Here is a 19373-nt window from a genome sequence, read left to right as displayed (position 1 = left end):
TTTTCACTCCATTTGGCCGAGTCTGCGGTCCTCCAAACGTCCACTATCAGCCAAAGAGGAAATGAGATCGACCAGCCTGATGAGCTGGAGATGTGCTAGTAACAGCACAAAGCAGCTCATAGAAATATAGGATTTATTCGAGTTAGTGAATGGCATACTATCTATCACATGTTGATTTAATGGAAGTATTTCAAGCAACACGCTCGAATTAGGTTTACAATCTGTTGTTTATTGAATTAAGAATATTTTTTGCTAGTATTTGCCCTTTTGAAAGAAATGATCACTGTGGTTAAAAAACATTTTAAGGACAGAAAATGATATGAGCGACGGGAGGCTGATCTCGTTTGAGAGCTGGTGTCCTCTTTTTCCCCTTATTGTGTTTTTACACGACAGAAGACAGGGATGATCTTTTCTCTAAAATTAAGATGTTTTTTTTGGACATTTTAGCCTTCATTGGATAGGACAGCTGAATAGAGACAGGAAATGTTGGGAGGAGAGAGTGGGGGATGACATGCAGCAGAGGATCAAGGTTGGATTCGAACCCACGGTCGCTGCTGGAGGACCATAGCCTCCGTACAATGGTTACGCGACATAACTGCTCGGCTACTGTTTTTTGTCCAGCTTTTATGGCGTGTCATGACTGTGATTTCAGCTGCTGGTATGGTGTAATTACCTGCAGATGGATTAATGAAGTGTTTATCTTAACATTTTATATGAATGTAATGTTTTACCAAACATCATGTAAAATAGTGTTATTCTGGGCATTTTACCATGTAGTATAATTACACTGAAAACAACACTGAAAAAAGCCCAAAACTGAGATTTGTAAAAACACCTGAAAATGAGGTGTGTTTTCTCTTTGGTGTTACAAGTTCTCCACCTGACTGGACGTCTCACAGCTGAAACATGGCTTTACAAATGAGTCAACCTCGCGAGTGCTGATAGAAATGGACAGCCTCCATGATCTTCACGCTTCAGCAGCTGAGTGGTGACATGATGCATCCACAGCGGCCACTTGGACAGAAAGAGACAGTCATTCTCCTCTGACAAGATCACACTTCTGTGCAATTCAGAAAGTGACCATAAGAGTGATTCAAGCTTGGTGTTACCCGTCTTAAAGGAGCAATATGTAAGATATGTTGTGAATTAAATCATAAAATGACCTTACTATCTGATCAGACATTAATGAAACATGCTATGTTGAAATGCTGGCTTCTTTGACAACAATGCAGCAGCCAGTATGTCCTCCTTTGAAGTTTAGACTCTGGTCCTGAATGGTCTGTATTTGTTTTTACCAGAGAAGAAAGGCGCTTTTGAGAACCCCCACATGGCCGTTTTGGACGCCCCTAGGTATGCCATATGAGACTAGTTATCACGGCAAACTAACAGGTGTTCCTTCAATGAAAGCAAGCAAGCAAACTAGTTCAGATGTAACTTATTGTACCTGACTTAAAAAGCCTCTGCGACATGGCAACCCGCATGAGCGTCCACTCTAGGGAGGGTGGGGCATGGGGGAGGCAGTTCTCCCTCCAATGTTTTGAATTTTGACTGCAGTACCAATTTCAAACACTGTGTGTCAGAGTTACATGTCGCTCCTTTAAGATATCTACATTTTATCATACTTTAAAATTATTAGTTGTTTATCCAGTCCTAAAAAACTGCTGATTTCTCTCTGATACTTGTGTTTGAATTTAAGTCATTTTATATTTGTCTTGTTGCATTTGAATTTATTATGAAAAATAAATTGCAGCAGCATTTTGTCAGAATTTGAGGTTTTCAGTGAGCCATCATTTGAAAGCGCACACTGCATTAAATGTGTCCCTTTAAAGGATAATGGCAATCTCTTAAATCCTGACTGTAGAGGCCATTTTAATCATGATAACTTCAGTTTCTGAAGTATAGTTTAAGTTTGTGTTAATAGAGTATATTTTTTTGGGTTGTAAGAAATAAGTATTAATTTATGCGAAGTACTTGATTTGACATAGAAACCTTTATGGTGAATAATGGATTTATTTGAGCAGGTATTTTGTGTTACGGGTGGAGCCGAGTTAATTAATTTGGGTGCGATGCAGGTGGTGAGAAAAAAGTAGATCGTTTTTTTTTGTTTGTGGACTGTGGTGGAGATATAGGAGCCATGCAGCAAATGTTTTTTGATCGTGACCTTTTGTTATGAGTTTTGATATATTCATTTTGGATCTGTTCTGGAAACAAGTGGAATTACGAATAAAATAAGAAATCAAGTGAAACAACGGATCTGTGAGTATATTTAAGTGGACACGCATCAGGAACGAACAGCTTGGCTCCTATGACACAAGTGACAAATTTTATATGACATGCAAGAAGAAATTGCCACTACATAAAAATCAAAACACAGCGTGAGCAGTTCAGCTGTTTGTCCTGGAATCTTGCCAAATGAATGACAGCCTGTGATTGCGGCTTCCGCACCAGCTGATTGTATTACAATGAATGAATAAATGACTCGGGTACGATTTACAAAGTTGAAAAAAGAACATGTTTCATGCCTGGTCAACGAGAGCGCATTGTGATTCTTTTCTATGAATCCGCGGATTCAATGTCCGACTCTCTGAAGCATATCCAAGCATGACGGAGGACAGTGCTGGTTATGTTGCGCCCGTGGACAAGAGCGAAGAGGAAAAGCTGCAGCGCGATGTCAGCGCAAGAAGAGTGAAACTAAGGCAGCTCACGTTGAAATCAAATCAAATTGAGGATCTGCTGGGAAAGCATTCAAGCCACCAGGAGGTCAAATTAAAATTAAAGGACTTCAATGCAATTTTGGAGACGTTCAAGGAGATAAACAATTCTGTTCAACAGCATTTGAATAAGGAGGAGCAAAGTGCCGATCAGAAAAACTGGTTTGAACCAAGGTTGAAGAAGTTTGAAGAATTCATCCAAAGGGTTCATTTGTGGTGTAAAGATGTCAAGAGACGCATGGAAACGGCTAAAGCGGAAGATGAGTTATCTCATCTGGACAGTGCGTCAAATGTGTCAAAATCAAGTGTATCAACTTCTTACAGTGTGCGCTCTTACGCGTCATCGGCCTCGTCCGCTCGCCTTAAAGAGGAAACAAGGAGAGCAGCCTTGGAAGCAAAAGCAGCTGCCTTGAAACAAAAACAGGCTTTGGCATTAAAGGAGGCACATCTTGTGGCTGAGAAGGAGGAGCTAGAAATTCAAACAGCATTAGCAGTGTCAAATGCAAAAATTAAAGTATATGAAGGACATGACATGAGGACAAAAGGTTCATGCATGCTGTGTCAAATTCTGTGGAACATAAGGAAGGACACTACTATATTAAGTTGCCTACAAAGGAGTTGGAGATCAGGATGCCAAACAATCAAGTTGTAGCAGTGCAGCGTGCACTCACACTGAAGAAAAGACTTAACAGGAATCCTGATTTTCAAAAGGAATATTCTGACTGTATCACAGACATGTTAAAAAATGGATATGCTGTCAAAGTTCCAGAAACACAACTGAGTCGGCAGGATGGCAAAGTGTGGTATATTCCACATCATGGAGTTTACCATCCGCAAAAGAAAAAACTGCGGGTGGTATTTGACTGTGCCGCCAGTTATCAGGGAGTGTCTCTCAACCAAAAGCTGCTTCAGGGCCCAGATCTAACTAACACACTTATAGGAGTGCTGACTCGCTTCAGGCAGGAAAAAATAGCAATGATGGCTGACATTGAAGCCACGTACCATCAAGTGAGAGTTCCAGAAGAGGACACAGACCTTCTACGTTTTCTTTGGTGGCCAGAAGGGGATCTCACTCAAGAGATGGCTGAATATAAAATGGTTGTCCATCTGTTTGGGGCAACTTCATCCGCCAGCTGTGCAAACTTTGCTTTGCGCTAAACCGCAGAAGATAATAAAGCTAAAGCATTGCCTGATGTTGTTGAAACCGTGTTGAAAAACTTTTATGTGGATGATTGCTTAAAGGCGGTCAGCAATGAGAAGGACGCTGTAGCTCTAAGGAAAAACCTCACAACTTTGTGTGCTGCAGGAGGTTTCAAACTCTCAAAGTGGACTAGCAACAGCCGCACACTCTTGCAGTCGATGCCTGAGAATGAAAGGGCTAAAGAAGTGAAAGGTCTGGATCTTTCAAAAGATGCTCTTCCTATAGAAAGAGCACTAGGTGTGCTGTGGTGTGAAAACTCTGACTCATTCAAGTTCAAAGTTGCCATGAAGGAAAAACCAATGACAAGAAGAGGAGTTCTTTCTATTGTGAGTTCAATATATGACCCGCTTGGTTTTATTGCTCCAGTTGTACTCCCCGCAAAAATGATCCTCCAAAGACTGTGCAAGGAAAAGATTTCCTGGGATGAGGAAATTCCTCAACATCTTTTGCATGAATGGTCTGTCTGGGTGAACCAACTGCCTCAAGTAGCCAGCTTCCAGATAACTAGGTGCATCAAACCAAATGAGTTCGGTCCGATTGTTGCAGCCCAGCTCAATCACTTCTCAGATGCCAGCGAAACCGGTTATGGAACAGTGTCATATCTTAAGTTGACAAATGATAAAGGTCATGTTCACTGTGCCTTTATGATGGGAAAAGCAAGAGTAGCCCCACTGAAACAAACAACCATTCCTCGAATGGAGCTTACTGCAGCCGTAATGGCTGTAAACATTGACAAGGTGATAAAAAGAGAGCTACAGATTGATCTTCAGGCCTCAGCTTTTTGGACGGATAGCACCGCTGTGCTAAAATACATTGCAAATGAAGCACTGCGGTTGAAGACTTTTGTTGCTAACAGAATTGCAGTGATCAAGGAGGCTACAAATGTGGAACAGTGGAGTCATGTGGAAACTTCTAAAACTCCAGCGGATCATGCCTCACGTGGACTGACAGTGGAACAGTTTTTGATCAATCAGGTCTGGACAAAGGGGCCATCCTTCTTAAAGGATGCAAGCAAAACGGAAACTGACAAACATGAAAGCATGAGGCTCTCTGAAGATGACCAAGAGGTTAGAAAAGCAATAGTGGTGCTTTCAACAATCACAGAGAGCTCGTGTGCAGTTGGAAAATTAATAAGTCACTATTCAAGCTGGTGGCGTCTAAAACGAGCCATAGCCTGGATACTCAGAGCGAAAGACCATTTGATTTAGAAAAACAAGAAAATAAGAGAAACAGTTGTTGGTGCTAAAGCTTCACCAAACCAAAGGCGTCTTACTGTGGAAGAGTTGAACAGAGTAGAAATGCAGATTGTTAAGTATTGTCAGCGTTGCAGCTTCAAAGAAGAGATTTCAGCTTTGGAAAGAGGAAAACAGGTGCTGAAAAGAAAAGGTCCTATCTACAGACTGGATCCACACCTTAAAGATGGCATACTCAGAGTTGGAGGACGATTGAATAGATCTGCAATGCCAGAAAGTTCAAAACATCCTATAATAATGCCAAAGGATCTTCATGCCACAAACTTGTTGCTGCAGGACATACATGAGAAAACTGGACACTCTGGCAGAAACTTCATGCTCTCTCGTCTGTGCCAGCGGTATTGGATACCCTCAGCTAATGCTGCAGTGAGAAAGCTTTTGTTCCATTGTGTCATTTGCAGAAAAAATAATGCTAAAGCTCAAGAACAGAAAATGGCAGACTTGCCAGTGGATCGGCTGCTACCTGACAAACCCCCTTTTACAAACGTAGGGATAGACTATTTTGGTCCCACAGAGGTCAAGAAAGGTCACAGCATCATCAAAAGATATGGAGTGTTGTTTACATGTTTAACAACACATTGAAGTCTCCCACACACTGGACACAGATTCATGCATAAATGCAATTCGACGCTTCATGTGTAGAAGAGGACAGGTAGCTCTCATCAGATCAGATAATGGTACCAACTTAGTTGGAGCTGATAGAGAACTAAGAGCTTCTTTACAAGAAATGAATCAAACCGAGATACAAAATACTCTTACAGAAAGAGGGATACGATGGATTTTTAATCCACCTGCTGGCCCGCACTTTGGTGGTATATGGGAGAGACAAGTAAAGTTGGTGAAGAGGATCTTAAAGTCAGTGCTCCGTGAACAAACAATAGATGATGAGTGCCTACAAACTCTTCTCTGTGAAGTGGAAGCTATAATCAATGACCGACCAATAACTGCATCATCCGATGACCCAAACGACCTCGAAGCTCTAACACCAAATCATTTATTGTTGCTCAAGAAGAAACCATTCCTGCCACCTGGTCTTTTCAGTAAGGATGATTGCTACTCACGTCGAAGATGGAAGCAAACTCAATATCTGGCAGATTTATTTTGGAAAAGGTGGGTGAAGGAGTATCTACCAAACCTTCAGGAGCGCCAGAAGTGGAACAAAATTAAACAAAATCTTCGGCTAGGAGACATCGTCATGATCTTGGATGAAAATGCACCAAGAAATTCTTGGCTACTCGGGAGAGTAGTGCAGACAAAAATGGATTCAAAAGGTCTTGTTCGGCGTGTGCTGGTCAAGACCAGATCAAGCACTTTGGAACGACCTGTTGCCAAACTTTGTCTCATCTGTGAGACTGATGACTAATGACATAACAACTAATGACTGACACTGACTAAGGGGTGTAGGCGGATCGCTGCCCTGCAAATGACTATCAGTAACTCTCTTTCCAGGAAGAATCAAGAAGATGAAGAAAAAAAATAAAAAATCTGTTGTATATGAAATGTAATATGTATGAAATTGATGAAATAGTAGGATCGTTATGGTTTTGGAGAATTCCTTTGTTAATGTAAGCAGTGTGATATACACTATTGAAGAAAGGTAATTATAATTCCTCCTGCCTTATAATTAGGGGCCGGATTTGTAGAGGCCATTTTAATCATGATAACTTTAGTTTCAGAAGTATAGTTTAAGTTTGTGTTAATAGAGTATATTTTTTTGTGTAAGAAATAAGTATTAATTTTTGCGAAGTACTTGATTTGACATAGAAACCTTTATGGTGAATAATGGATTTATTTGGGCAGGTACTTTGTGTTACGGGTGGAGCCGAGTTAATTAATTTGGGTGCGATGCAGGTGGTGAGAAAAAAGTAGATCGTTTTTTTGTTTGTGGACTGTGGTGGAGATACAAGAAGAAATTGCCACTACACCTGACAATGGTCCTTCTCTGATTTCCCCCATCCATTCAAATTATTCTAAATTCTACGTGTGAATCTTTTAAATTTTGCGGTTATTTATGCAGCATCTTTCACGGTTTGTTTTTAATTTGTAGAGGCAGATTTGTCTTAATGCATTTCAGCTTTGGTGTGAGTTGTCAGCTGCTGTGTGACCTACTTATTTTATTTCACAACGTCAAGTGGAGCCTATTTTTATGGAAATGAAAGCTGGCAGCAAACATTGGGATTATTGTATATCTCTGTGTTTACGTATCTCTGGCACGCGCAGTAACGTGATACCCTTTGTACCGCACTGTTCAGCAGGTTTAACGCACACAGAACGCTCAATCACCTGCTCTTCAGTCAACATGACATTGTCTGACGTTATTATGTTAGGAGGCAGGACACTTGGAGAATACATTGAGCTGTGTTGTATTATTTAGAAGAGCTTGAAATAGATTAGTAAAGTGTGTTTGTGGGATTTGAGACCATGAAATGAATGCAATGGGCTAATGGGATATGACAAACACTGTAGTCAGATGTCTTATTAGGAGGTGTAGTGATGCTCATGACAGATGTTGTTCTTAAATATGGATGAGGAGTAACATCTGCACGGTGACTGGGGCTGCACAATTCATCTTAATTTCAGCACAGAGCATTTGCAGCAAATGTTGCAAATTATCCCAATGAAACCATTTCCTGTATTTCATCTTTTGTGTTTTTCTATATCCTCTTAATGCCTTGCTGCTGAACCACTTACCCTGCAGGGCACAAATAAAGTAGAAGTTGAAAAGGTAATTATTTTATGTAAACATTCTTTCTTACTCAGCTTGCGTACATTTTACCTTTTGTAAGGAGGCCTGAACAAAATGTCCGTGCTTTAGGTCCACCTCCATAATGTTTCATTAAAGTATGCCAGGTAGTTTTATTGATAACCTGCTGACAAAATGCAAACAGGATCAAAAATATAACCTTCTCAGAAGTGGTGATCAGAGAATATGGTTATTTAAGAGACAAGACTTTTACCGTCCAAGAAAATGAAATATTGCTTGAGCGTGTTTTTTTTGTGTTTGGCAAAAGACAAGTCATTCCACGTTTTTCATTAATTTTCGTTTTATTTTTTTCTGTTTAAGCAGTACAATGACAAGGCCTTTCTTTTCACTTAGGCCTATACAAAGACTGAAAAGGTGCAGGGATAAGAAAAACGTATGAACCTTCCCTTTGTACAAGGAAAAGATTACCGATCATTTAATAAATATGTGAAGTTGTTTGAACCGTACAGCTTGTGGGTTCTATACAAGTAAAGGAACTTATTTATTGTATTCAAGCTTGTGCTATGATTTATTTGCTCATTCGTTTCCAATCTTTTGGAGGTGAATACTGAGTGCAGGAGCTCTGCTGATATTCTGTGTCACTCGGTTGAGAGATGAACCGCTTTGATTTTACGACATGAAAGTGAGGAAGGCATTAAAATTCATGAACTCGTTCGTGTACTGCACTATGTCATGGTGGCCATTTAACTGCACCGTGACACACATTACATCATGCAACATGGTTCAGTGTCATAAGGGTTTTGCCTATTACATAACACTATGAATCAATGCACTGATTGTTCCTTTTTTTTAAAACCAAGAAATACAGGTTTGATATGGACAGGGTGTTACACAGGTCAGATTTGAACCTGGGCCGCAGCTTGGAGGACTGTAGCCTCCATACATGGGACGAGCAAACTAACCACTGCGCCAGCAGCGCCCTGTGTGTTTTTTTTCTGTAGTTGCAGCATCTCTCAGTCCTTCCTGTCATTTAATAGCAGTTGAGGAAAGTAATAACGAGCTCTTGACCCTGCTCTGTATGGCAGCCTGTAAGCGACTGCACACACAGTGCATTCCCCGTACCTGTATTAGAAAGCACTGCTGATGAGTACAGTAGTAAGAAGCAAGCAGACCCCAGAGAGTATATACACTGAGCTTGTTGTTTGTTGCCTGTGGTGCATGCGTCCAGTGTTTATGCTAATACTGGGATTACTCAGCCGTAGTGTAGCGTGTGTTACAGAGTGGAAATATCTCACTCCATCAGAGGGATAGAAGGGAGAATAAGAGCTAACTGGACTAGAAAGTGAAAACCTATGCTGTGATGTGAATTCTTTTAAATCTGTAAATTACATCATGTACTGATGTGTGTTTTTAGTGGCAAACAAAAGAACTGTCAGGTCAGTGCATCTGTTGGAAGTAGAAGAAAAAACAGGTTTATTAATCCAAACAATAAGAGTTGGAAAGCACATTCAGGACCCAGGTACGCTTGAGCTTGATGTACGTGATGCATCTGAAGCCTCAATCAACGTTAACAGAGTCTTTCCCCTGGCATGTAGCTTTGACATGTGTAGGATTATTGGAGAGTGTGTTGGAGCATTATTTTTGTCATTTAAATATGAAAAAGCTATATAATTGTAGAAATAGATTTAGAAATATTCTTGAAAATGTATCCCACCATCTATAATCACTGTAGATAATCTTTTTACGATGAACAAAGTCTGGATAGTTATGTGCAAGTTCAACCAATTTGAAACTTTTGGTCCTGCGTTCCTGCTCATTTAAATGGGTTTTGGTCGTGGCTCCACCAGCCGGTACCTGCAGACTCTGCGTAGTCCTGACCAGCTCAATATGTCAGCGCCTGTCACAGGGCTGTATAGGCTTCATTTTAAATCAACAGGAAGACATGGAAACCCATTGTATATCTTTAAATACAGTCTTTGGTCACATCCAATAAATTAACTGCATTATCACTGCAAAACCGTCTTCAGGTACCAAAAACAGTTTGGGGCTCTTAAAATGTCTGGTTAGTTCAGTACTCACAGCAATGTACTGGAGAATATATAGATATCTATCGTTGTTGTAGAGTTGCAAGCAAAGCAAGAAACATGTCAAATCAGCTTGTACTTTTTCACATGTCAGCAGACTAGCTTCAATAATCTTTTGTGGGTCAACAATGGGCTGAAGGCACCTTTTAGTTCTTTAGAAAGAAGTTCCTGGGACTAAAGGTTTTAGATATTTTTGATGGAAATATGGCATTGACTTACTAAAACACTGAATAAATCAGAGGATTCACTATTGACCCAAAAGCCCTCAAAGGTAACAGTACTACGTTTTACCAAACAGATACAGTATTTGAGGAATTAAACAAAAACATAGGGCTAAAATATATAAATATAAATATATATATATATAATATATATATATATATATATATATAATAAAAATATATAATACACAGAGATGGTTTTTTTACAATGTACATTTGTAAAAACTGACCTGAAGCCAGCTCTCCCATATGGAACACAAACAGCTACAGGAGCGGTCAGCCAAGGGTGAAGTTCCTTGGGCCGAGATGCCATGGTTACATATGCATCATTGTTGTGTGTAGAATAATGTGACAAATAGGTCAGCGCTGTTTGAAAATGGTTTGTTAAAGCATGCATGGTAGATTTAGCCAGGAGTATTCATGCTTTCATTGTCAATTAGGCAGGAATCCACTCACATGGCTCCACTTTGTTAAGTTATATGTTTGCCCTTATTAGACAGCTTAACAGATACAGGAAATGTTCGGAGGAGAAAGTGGGGGATGATGTAGGGGGTCGTGGTCCTATACGAACACATGGAGGCTGTGACGAGGACTGCAGGCCGCATGAGGTGCATGCTCTAAACACTGAGCTAAACTGGTGCTCCAACTTTGGTGTGTTAAAAGCCAAAATACCTCCTTTGTTATGTTTTTTTTGGGGGGGGGGGGGGGGGGAGGGGGGGGGAGGATGTTTAAACTTAGAATATGGATCCATTTCAAAACTCTTTATTTAGCTTGAATGTAGCATGTAGGGTTGTCATGCTACCAGGATTTTAAACCTCAAGAAGATATCAGTAAAAATCAAACAATATTGATACATGTTTCGATTGCCATTACAACAAATTCATATGCAACTTAAACATGGATTTATATTTATGTTATTCATTGCTAAAAATTGCGAGCAAACTCCTGCACACTGTCTACGTTTCAGTGTAATTGTGGGATTTAGACAGTGCCACCTTCTCCATTTGTATGAGACATTGACGTCACATTTGATCCTTTAGAGACACCAAAAGGACTCGAGAAAGTCAACCTGTGGATTTGAATGAATCACCACTGCTCTCTTTTTCTCTGATGCAGATTTTGGTTAGAAATATGACTGAAAATCTTTCATTTTCCATACTCTTGGAAATATAGGAGATTGTTTCATTTGAAACACGTGGTATTGAAAATAATCAAAGTATTGACATTTTTGACAACCTATATTTTGCATATAGCATGTAAGAAGAAAACATGTAGGGTATCTGTTTCTTATTTATGGAGAATAAAGAGCATATTGTTTGATTATAATACATCAATCAGGCAGTATGTATTGAAGACATGGATTGCATGATAAGAATAAGGTTTGTGATAGAATATTAAAATCTTTAAAGTATGGTTCCTTAGTCTGAGATCTGCACCTGCTGGGTGCTGTGGACGTTGTGGGATCGTCACTACTGAGGGTCTGAAACAACATCTCCTAAATAGCACCCACCCTTCTCCGCAGGCTCTCTGTGATGTGATGCTGGAGCTTGATGAGCACATTTGAGATGTAATAATTTCTCTCTGCTGAAAGAAAACTCGCTTTACAGCTGTGTCTCTGTGCATCCACTGCAGCTTCTGTTTATATTTCCACTCTGAGTTTCCTCAGCTCGCCTGTTCGTAATCTTACCCTCTCTCTGTATCTCTCACTCTGTTGCTGTCTTGAGTGATTGAATGGGCATTTTTATTGCTCCTCTAACGCATCAGCTGCAGACTTGTAGCTAATAAGGATGAGGGTTGAGGCAGTGGGTGAGTTAGGAAGGAGATGACTCCACTGATAGTGATGTTATAAGACTGATCTCCACCCTGAGGGAGACTGGTGGGGGGTCTGACACGTACATACTTATTCAGTACACTGCACATATAACCAGTAACTTGATTTATAATCTGATTTTGAAGGGGATTTCTGACATGTCGGCCAAATGTATCCTTGTCTGTAACATCCTCTGCAGTCATATTTTTGGAGTGTCATTTTCAAGGTTGGAAACTGCTGCATGAACGAATTTTGCAAAAGTGAAAAGCTGCTGCCAGAGACACAATCAACACTGGCAACAGCTGAAGGTGTTTTTCACAATATATATGTAACATGTATACATAGAGATACATTTGTAAATTGGCCAGCAATCACTTGGTGCATTGTCACTGAAATGTCTATGCAAAGAAAATAGTTTTGGAAGACATACAACTCTGACAAAATGTCTTATTGCACATTTTATTTTAAATGAGGTCGACCAACGTAAGCCAAGCTACATAGCTTGATACAAGAGCAGGATCACCAATATTTTCCATCGATGTGATCTGAATTTTTTGTGGTCTGTACAGTATACCCACAAAAATGACACATTACAAAATCCTGGTGCTCACAGTAGAAACATTCTTGGACCCCTTCTGTTGGCAGCCAGCTGCTTCAACAAATGTATGCTAAGCTAGTAGGCGGTTAGTTTAGTTTAGTAAGACAACAGAAACCAAAAGGGGAAACCAGCTAGCGTAACTTTGTCTGAGGTTGTAAACTTCAAGCAAACAATGGTGTATTGTTATATTTATGATCTTAACCAAATGTTATATGTCTACAGCCAAAATGTCTTGCTAATGCTTCAAATTTAGCTTAGGCTACAGACACGAGCAGGTCAATACGACGATATAGATTACCAATACTTAAAGGCTTTATATGCGATTTTTTGATCCAGCAGATGGATCAGCGGTGCATTGTTGTGTTAGCATGCTTCACACTGCATGTAAATTTACCTGAAATGAGCGTGATCTAGAAACACAGTTAAGCAGTGAGTACAGTATGTTATTCTTCTTTTCTCTAGTCCCTCAATTAAACAACTTTTATACGTGAGGGGAGGAGTCAGCCGGCCGTCCGGGCGATGTAAACAAAGTGAAGATAGGACTCTGAAAACTCTGAAAACATCACAGACAGTGGGACTCGGGTGTTACACCCATTGTAGACAGTCATGACTCACAGAGTTATTTTCAGAGGAGATACTTGATTTCTACATTTAAGTGTGAAAAATCACATATAAAGCCTTTAATCTATATAGTAGGCTACATAACCTAGAAGGAGTTATAGATTCAGGACTAAAGATGGCCACAAAATTCGAAATTTACTATCAATCATGCTACCGAAAAACACCTCCAATTTTAGCTTCATTCTTGTGATGAAAAGTGTAAAAGACTGAACCCACAGAGGTCGGCGCCACTGGAGATTTTTTTCATTGTGAAATTACAGACAAAAGTGTGTCCCCCCTCTCTATGTCGTCAATATTCATATTCACTCCGACTTCCATGGCTACCAAAATAATGAAGCAGGGTTTCCTGTTAGCTACAAACAAAACACCGTCCCTCTGAACCTTCCCTCCCAGCCAGTTGTCATCTTTAATCTGTCTGCCTTTGATCCTGTATGAAGAGGAATACAAGCAGACGTTTGACACAGCGACACACACACACCTGTGGTTGCTGTAGCCTCCTTTAAAGATGTACTTCTTTGCACAGACTTCCGCACTGTTATGCATTCAAATGTTTTAAGGTTTGGACAGGACATGTCAAGTAACACACTACAATCTTTCATTATTGATTTTGCCCCTTTGTATGTCAGATTTCATCGGCATCGCATGAAAAAAATGTGCCCATGCCCTGTGAATGTTCCGCCAATACTTGAACATTTTGTCCCGTCTTGTGAGATTGAATTTTCATCCTGTTTTTCTCCAGGGCTCAGCTGACTCGTACACAAGCCGACCGTCTGACTCGGATGTGTCCCTTGAGGAGGAGAAGGAGGGCGGCCAGCAGGAGAGGGAGCAGCAGGCCACTGTTCAGCTCGAGAGGGCTAAGGTCAGGATCACGCGGAACTATTTTGAAGACAATCAAGATACTTACTGTTCTGTATATCCCATGAAACTGTTTTGATCCCTGGTCACAAACAAAAGGCACAAGGTTTGGATTTACAGACTTCACCTCTGTAGGTCTGCTTTCACAAGATTCCCATGGCGGCCCAATGCCATGGTTAGGCTGGCAGGGTTGGAAGCTAAAGTGCTGTTGTCGTCCTGCTGTTTTTCAGGTCTACAAGTCGTACAAGCATTTTTATCCTGTGTCTTCTTTTTAAACTGATCCTCAACTAAAAACACCCAATAGTAAAAGTCTGGTGAAAAGACATTCAGCCATATTTCAGGTTGATAACAGATTAGCTACGATTAGAGAGCAGCTTACGTTAGCATTAAGTAGCTAACAGTAGTCTAAGCTCTCACACGGTAGTGTTAGCTCAGAATTGATTGAATACCAATATTAGCTGTTTAAATGTAGCGGCCATTACATAATGAGTTATAAAATATGCTGTTTCCCTCTGTATTTAAATCATTTATTGTCTTGTCAGTTGTCAAGATGAAATGTTAAGGATTATTCAAGATCGCAATTTGGCGGTTTTTATCATTTTGATGAATTAATAGTTGATTAAATGCTGCCAATTGTCTAGTCATATACACTTTGTATACCTTTACATTTTCTTATTTACAGAGAAAACAAGAGATTGAGGATTTGGAAGTTAAGGGCACAAAGCAGAATCCTGATTCACTTGTTTTAATAGTTACCCGTCCCTCCAAAGAAAGGAGAAGGTCCAAAAGATGGTAGGCAGGGTAGGAGACCTCTTCAGGAATATTGTGACACTTTCCCCTTAATGGTGTAGATTCCAGTAATGTCCAGTAGCTCCTGGCCTTTGGTTTATTGAAGGTTGTTGTCCAGATGTTTCCTGTCTTCATGTGTTAACATCCCACACAGTTAATCTGAAGGTGTGGATGCTCTAAAATCCCAGCACATCACACCTTCCTGTGATGTGGAAAAACGTTTTTATAGATGAACTAAAAAGAAAAGACTCTGCTGAGATCTCTTTAGTACTGGTGTTATGTTCCCTTCACACTTCCATAAGAGATTTTTAGTATAAAGGTGTGTTGACTGCTTTCCAGATGCGAGATAAGCTTTTCTTGTCTCTTGGTGAATTGATTAGTCAATAGGACTTTTTCATTGCAGACACTTTTGACTTGTCGTAGTAGAAAATCCCATGGTGTAACTAACAGCATTGTTTTTTTGGCTTTGGTGGATGAGGTGGGTTCACTGCGGTCTTACTGCCACCATCATCAGGAGGGATCTCAGTTGGCGTCCCTTCATCAACACCTATCCCTCGCAAGTGATTGTGGAGCTTAATGAGCAAACTGCTAATTAAATTTCTCTCCCTGCCAAAGGGAAACTCTCCAGTCTTATCTCTGTGTATCCACTGTTGTCTCTGCTTTTGTTGCATTATTGAAATGCCTTAAAGAAAAATATTATGTCAGCTTAATTGTATCACATTTCATCTTTTGTGATTGGAGATAATATCTGTGTCCCCTATTCCTTTGACACGGTCACCTTCCACCTTCCGCCTTAATGCTGTGATCACTTTTATTCTCCCTGCTGTCTTACAGACTAAAGCAGTGGCGTTCGCTGTGAGGACAAATGTCAGCTACTGTGGCGCTCTGGATGAGGATGTTCCTGTGGCCGGCACTGCCGTCAACTTTGATGCCAAGGACTTCCTCCACATCAAAGAGGTACGAGTCGCCGGGCACTGCCCAGAAATGTTAGACCTGTGTCACTGTGTGGAGGATTCCTTTTGGTCCACTTCATTTAGTTTATGAATTAAATCAGCATGATGTGCTTTTATATTGAAGGTTGTTCTATTATATTGCTCTTCAGGTATCTGGCAGCCTTTGGTCTCAACAGAAATCCCATACTAATATGTTATTTAGCACTAAGACTAAACTAGATTGTTTCACTTTCGCTGAAATCTTAGTATGTAACCAATAGTTAGTGGTTTCCAGTCCAATTTCTGGGAAGGAGAAGTTTACAGTATTTAAGCACTGGACAGTACACCAGAATATACCTCAAAATACAAAGTTAACAACAGAATCATTAAAGGGCCTTCTGACGCAATGGTGACAGCCGGCTGTGGCTCAGTGGTAAAATCGGCTGTCCCTCAACCGGGAGGGCGGGGGTTTGACCCCCAGCAGCTACATGTCCGATGTGTCCTTGGGAAAGACACTTAATTCGTCCTGAGTCAAGGAACTACACATCCCACAATCCATTGCAAATTATATTGCCTCTTCTTAAATGTAACTTTAGTAGTTGTTATAGTGTTAATACTGTTAATACAAGTCTTGTACTATGTTGTGGTTTGTGTTGTGGAATATAAAATACATTCACTGCTGCATAACAAGGCAATTAGTACAATTCTTGAAAATGGGAAATTAGCCGAAAGGCACATTTTCATCAGCAGTCCCTTTGCCAGATGTTCTTCGGCATCATATAATTAAATATAAACCCGTTAACATACATTCGGTAGTTTAGAAAAATACAGATATATACAATACAATCTGGGTAAGGAAAACAACAAATATCCAACACAGCACATGGCACAATTAAAGTTACCATGGAAGGTACAGCATCAGTGTTGACATTGTTGGCTCTCAATAAATCGTTTTTTACATTATATTTAAATGTATAATAGGATGTTGACTCTCTAATTGATTGCGGTATTAAATTCCACCGATTTGACGCTCACATGGAAAAGACGCCCTGGCAGAATGTGGTTTTCCTGAGTGGGATTGTGCCGCCCCCTCTAGCTGCACCTCTAGTGGTATGTCTGTACATCTCCTAAGGTATTATGTCCTCTTTTCCTCCCTCCATTCTACAGAAGTACAACAACGACTGGTGGATCGGCCGTCTGGTGAAAGAAGGATGTGACATCGGCTTCATCCCGAGCCCTCTGAAGCTGGAAAACATCCGACTCCAGCAGGAGCAGAAGAGAGGACGCTTCCACGGGTGAGTGTTAGAGAGGGAGGAGGACTAGATGAGAAGTGAGCTGAAAATGCACAGACGGCCTGGCTCAGAAGGGATGAAGAGAGTTGGAGAGTTTGGGGACTTGTTAAGGTCGGAGCCACTTCAGAGAGGAGTAAACCTGGCTGCTGGAAGAACCAGCAGATAGGGAGGAAGTCAGGTGGATGAGGGCCAAGCTGTGTTGTGTGGTCCAACCTCTCAGAGGTGCGCCTGGATCCTGGCCAGCGCTGAATTTTCCATCAGATGGGACGATGGGTTTCAGCCAGGAAGGGCGATTAGAGATGCTTAGTGCCTTAGACTTTCCTGAGTTTGAATATTAAGAGAAGAGAGAGTCATTTTTCTTTCTCTTTCTGTTTATTTTTACAACAGAAAACATTTGCACGTAGTCCTCATCTCAAACTAACCACTTAGAAAACAAGGAGCCTGGGTCAGATGACACATATGTTTTACTTTTTCTGTGATAACAAGTAATTTCCAGTTGCTTTCTTGAGGTTGTGACTTATTTGTGTCATTATCTCAAGATAACAATGCTGGGGTGGAGTTGATTTCTTGAGATCTCGATGACTCACTATCACAGGAAATCAAATAAAAGTACAGCTGAATGTCCTCTTAGGTCTTCCGTAGTTTACGCTCAAAGGAACTTCAATGCCCCTTTAAGGGGTTCATATTACAGTATATTAAGAAACATCAAATCTGTTCTGTGATATTTTATTTATTTTCAAGAAACAATACCCTTTGTCTTTTTTTTCAGTAACTGAGTCACTCCTGTGAAGTGATGACAGGTGGATCCCATTTTAACACTTTTCTCTCTCTGTTTGCTGATATCATTATAGCAACAAGTCAAGTGGGAACTCTACGTCCAGTCTGGGAGACATGGTGTCGGGAACATTTAAGCCAAATCCAAACTCTGCAGGTTGGTCCCACAGATTCTCTCTGTGTGATTCACAGTTATGTGTGACTTGATCATTTCTGGTACAATTCCACAACTTGTCCAACATCAAGTGTGCACTCTCCTGATATGTTCTCTCTTTTATTTTAGGAAAGCAGAAACAGAAAGTGGTGAGTATCTTAAAATATTTGCTCATTTTACATGTGAGCAGGGGCGTGTCCAGACTTTTTTAACTGGGTCGGCCCAGCTTTGCCACTGACTTATGCAGGGGTGGCATGAGGTGACATTTTTTTAACCTTTTATCTCCACTAATGATAGGTAAGTAAAACAATTTGGCAACATATACATTTTCTTAGCTTGATTCTTTAGGGTCTCATACACTAAGATTTACATGCAAAGTCATTATTTTACATACACAATTGAATGCAAACTATTGGACTCAAACTCAAATATACCTTTATTGGCAATAAGGTCCATTTCAAGTTAGACAGTCTGCACGAGTTATTAATACCATTATCCTGTTGAAAACAGCCAGAATAGTTGATTAGTACTGAAGTCCCTCGTCCGATTAGGCCAATAGCTAATCATAGATTTGGATTTTGTGGTGGCACCTGAGGCGGCCAATCAGATTTCAAGGGAGGCCAATGCCACCCCTCTGGACACGCCCCTCCATGTGAGTAATAAAACAGCTTGAGTTCCTGGGAAGTTTTTGTACACACATGAGCCCTCCCCTTAAAATGTCTTGATGAAATAAAGACTCACACTCCTGCATTTTTCTACTTAGTATTTAAGATTCAAACTCTTGTGAAAAAATCTTATTTTGTTATTTGGTTGATCTTATTCTTGGTAAAACATGACATTGAAACTAGTTTACTAATAATGAATGTTTGAAATTTATAAAACAGCACGAGGACCTCTCAAACTTCAAATAGAAAACTTTATTTTGAAAGAAAAATGATCTGTTAAATCAAACATGGCTTGTCTCTGAGTAGGAGATGAGCACTGATGAGAGTTTTTTTAAGTTGGAGGGGGATCCTTTTTTAAACATCGAGTTACACAAAGGCTGTATTTTAATTAACATGTCCTTCTGACGACAGTAATAATCTATTAAAATAGAGAGAAGCTGCACTGATTAATCCATGAATCCATTATCTGTAATCTTTAGCTTGTTAAAGCAGAATATCTTTATGTTTTTCTCCTCTATGAATGACCTCTATTAACTGAACACTTTTGTTTGAGTGTATGAGGACATCATCTTGGCTTTGAGGAAACATTGAAACATTTCTGACATTTTATAATCCAATGATCATAGACGAGCAGACTGTGTACTTTGATTTAGTCACGCCAAAGTCATTGGGTTAGAATAAATTAATACGTTGCTGCATCTGAGTCAGA

At 40.2% G+C, this 19373-nt stretch overlaps 1 protein-coding gene across 2 annotated transcripts in view; it reads left to right on the top strand.

Annotated features, from left to right (window-relative positions):
* The window catches only part of cacnb4a (calcium channel, voltage-dependent, beta 4a subunit), a 48398-nt gene that overhangs the window by 22257 nt on the left and 6768 nt on the right, over positions 1-19373 (top strand). For both annotated transcript variants that reach the window (XM_061053094.1, XM_061053095.1), the window contains 5 exons: positions 13943-14062; positions 15682-15804; positions 16947-17074; positions 17923-18002; positions 18129-18148. In XM_061053094.1, coding sequence (XP_060909077.1) covers positions 13943-14062; positions 15682-15804; positions 16947-17074; positions 17923-18002; positions 18129-18148 — 471 coding nt within the window. The remainder of the gene's footprint in view (positions 1-13942; positions 14063-15681; positions 15805-16946; positions 17075-17922; positions 18003-18128; positions 18149-19373) is intronic.

The sequence above is a fragment of the Labrus mixtus genome, chromosome 13 (genome assembly GCF_963584025.1).
Source record: "Labrus mixtus chromosome 13, fLabMix1.1, whole genome shotgun sequence".
NCBI classification, from domain to species: Eukaryota; Metazoa; Chordata; class Actinopteri; order Labriformes; family Labridae; genus Labrus; species Labrus mixtus.
Note: the sequence above shows the minus strand (reverse complement) of the source record. Positions and strands in the feature narration are given on the sequence as shown.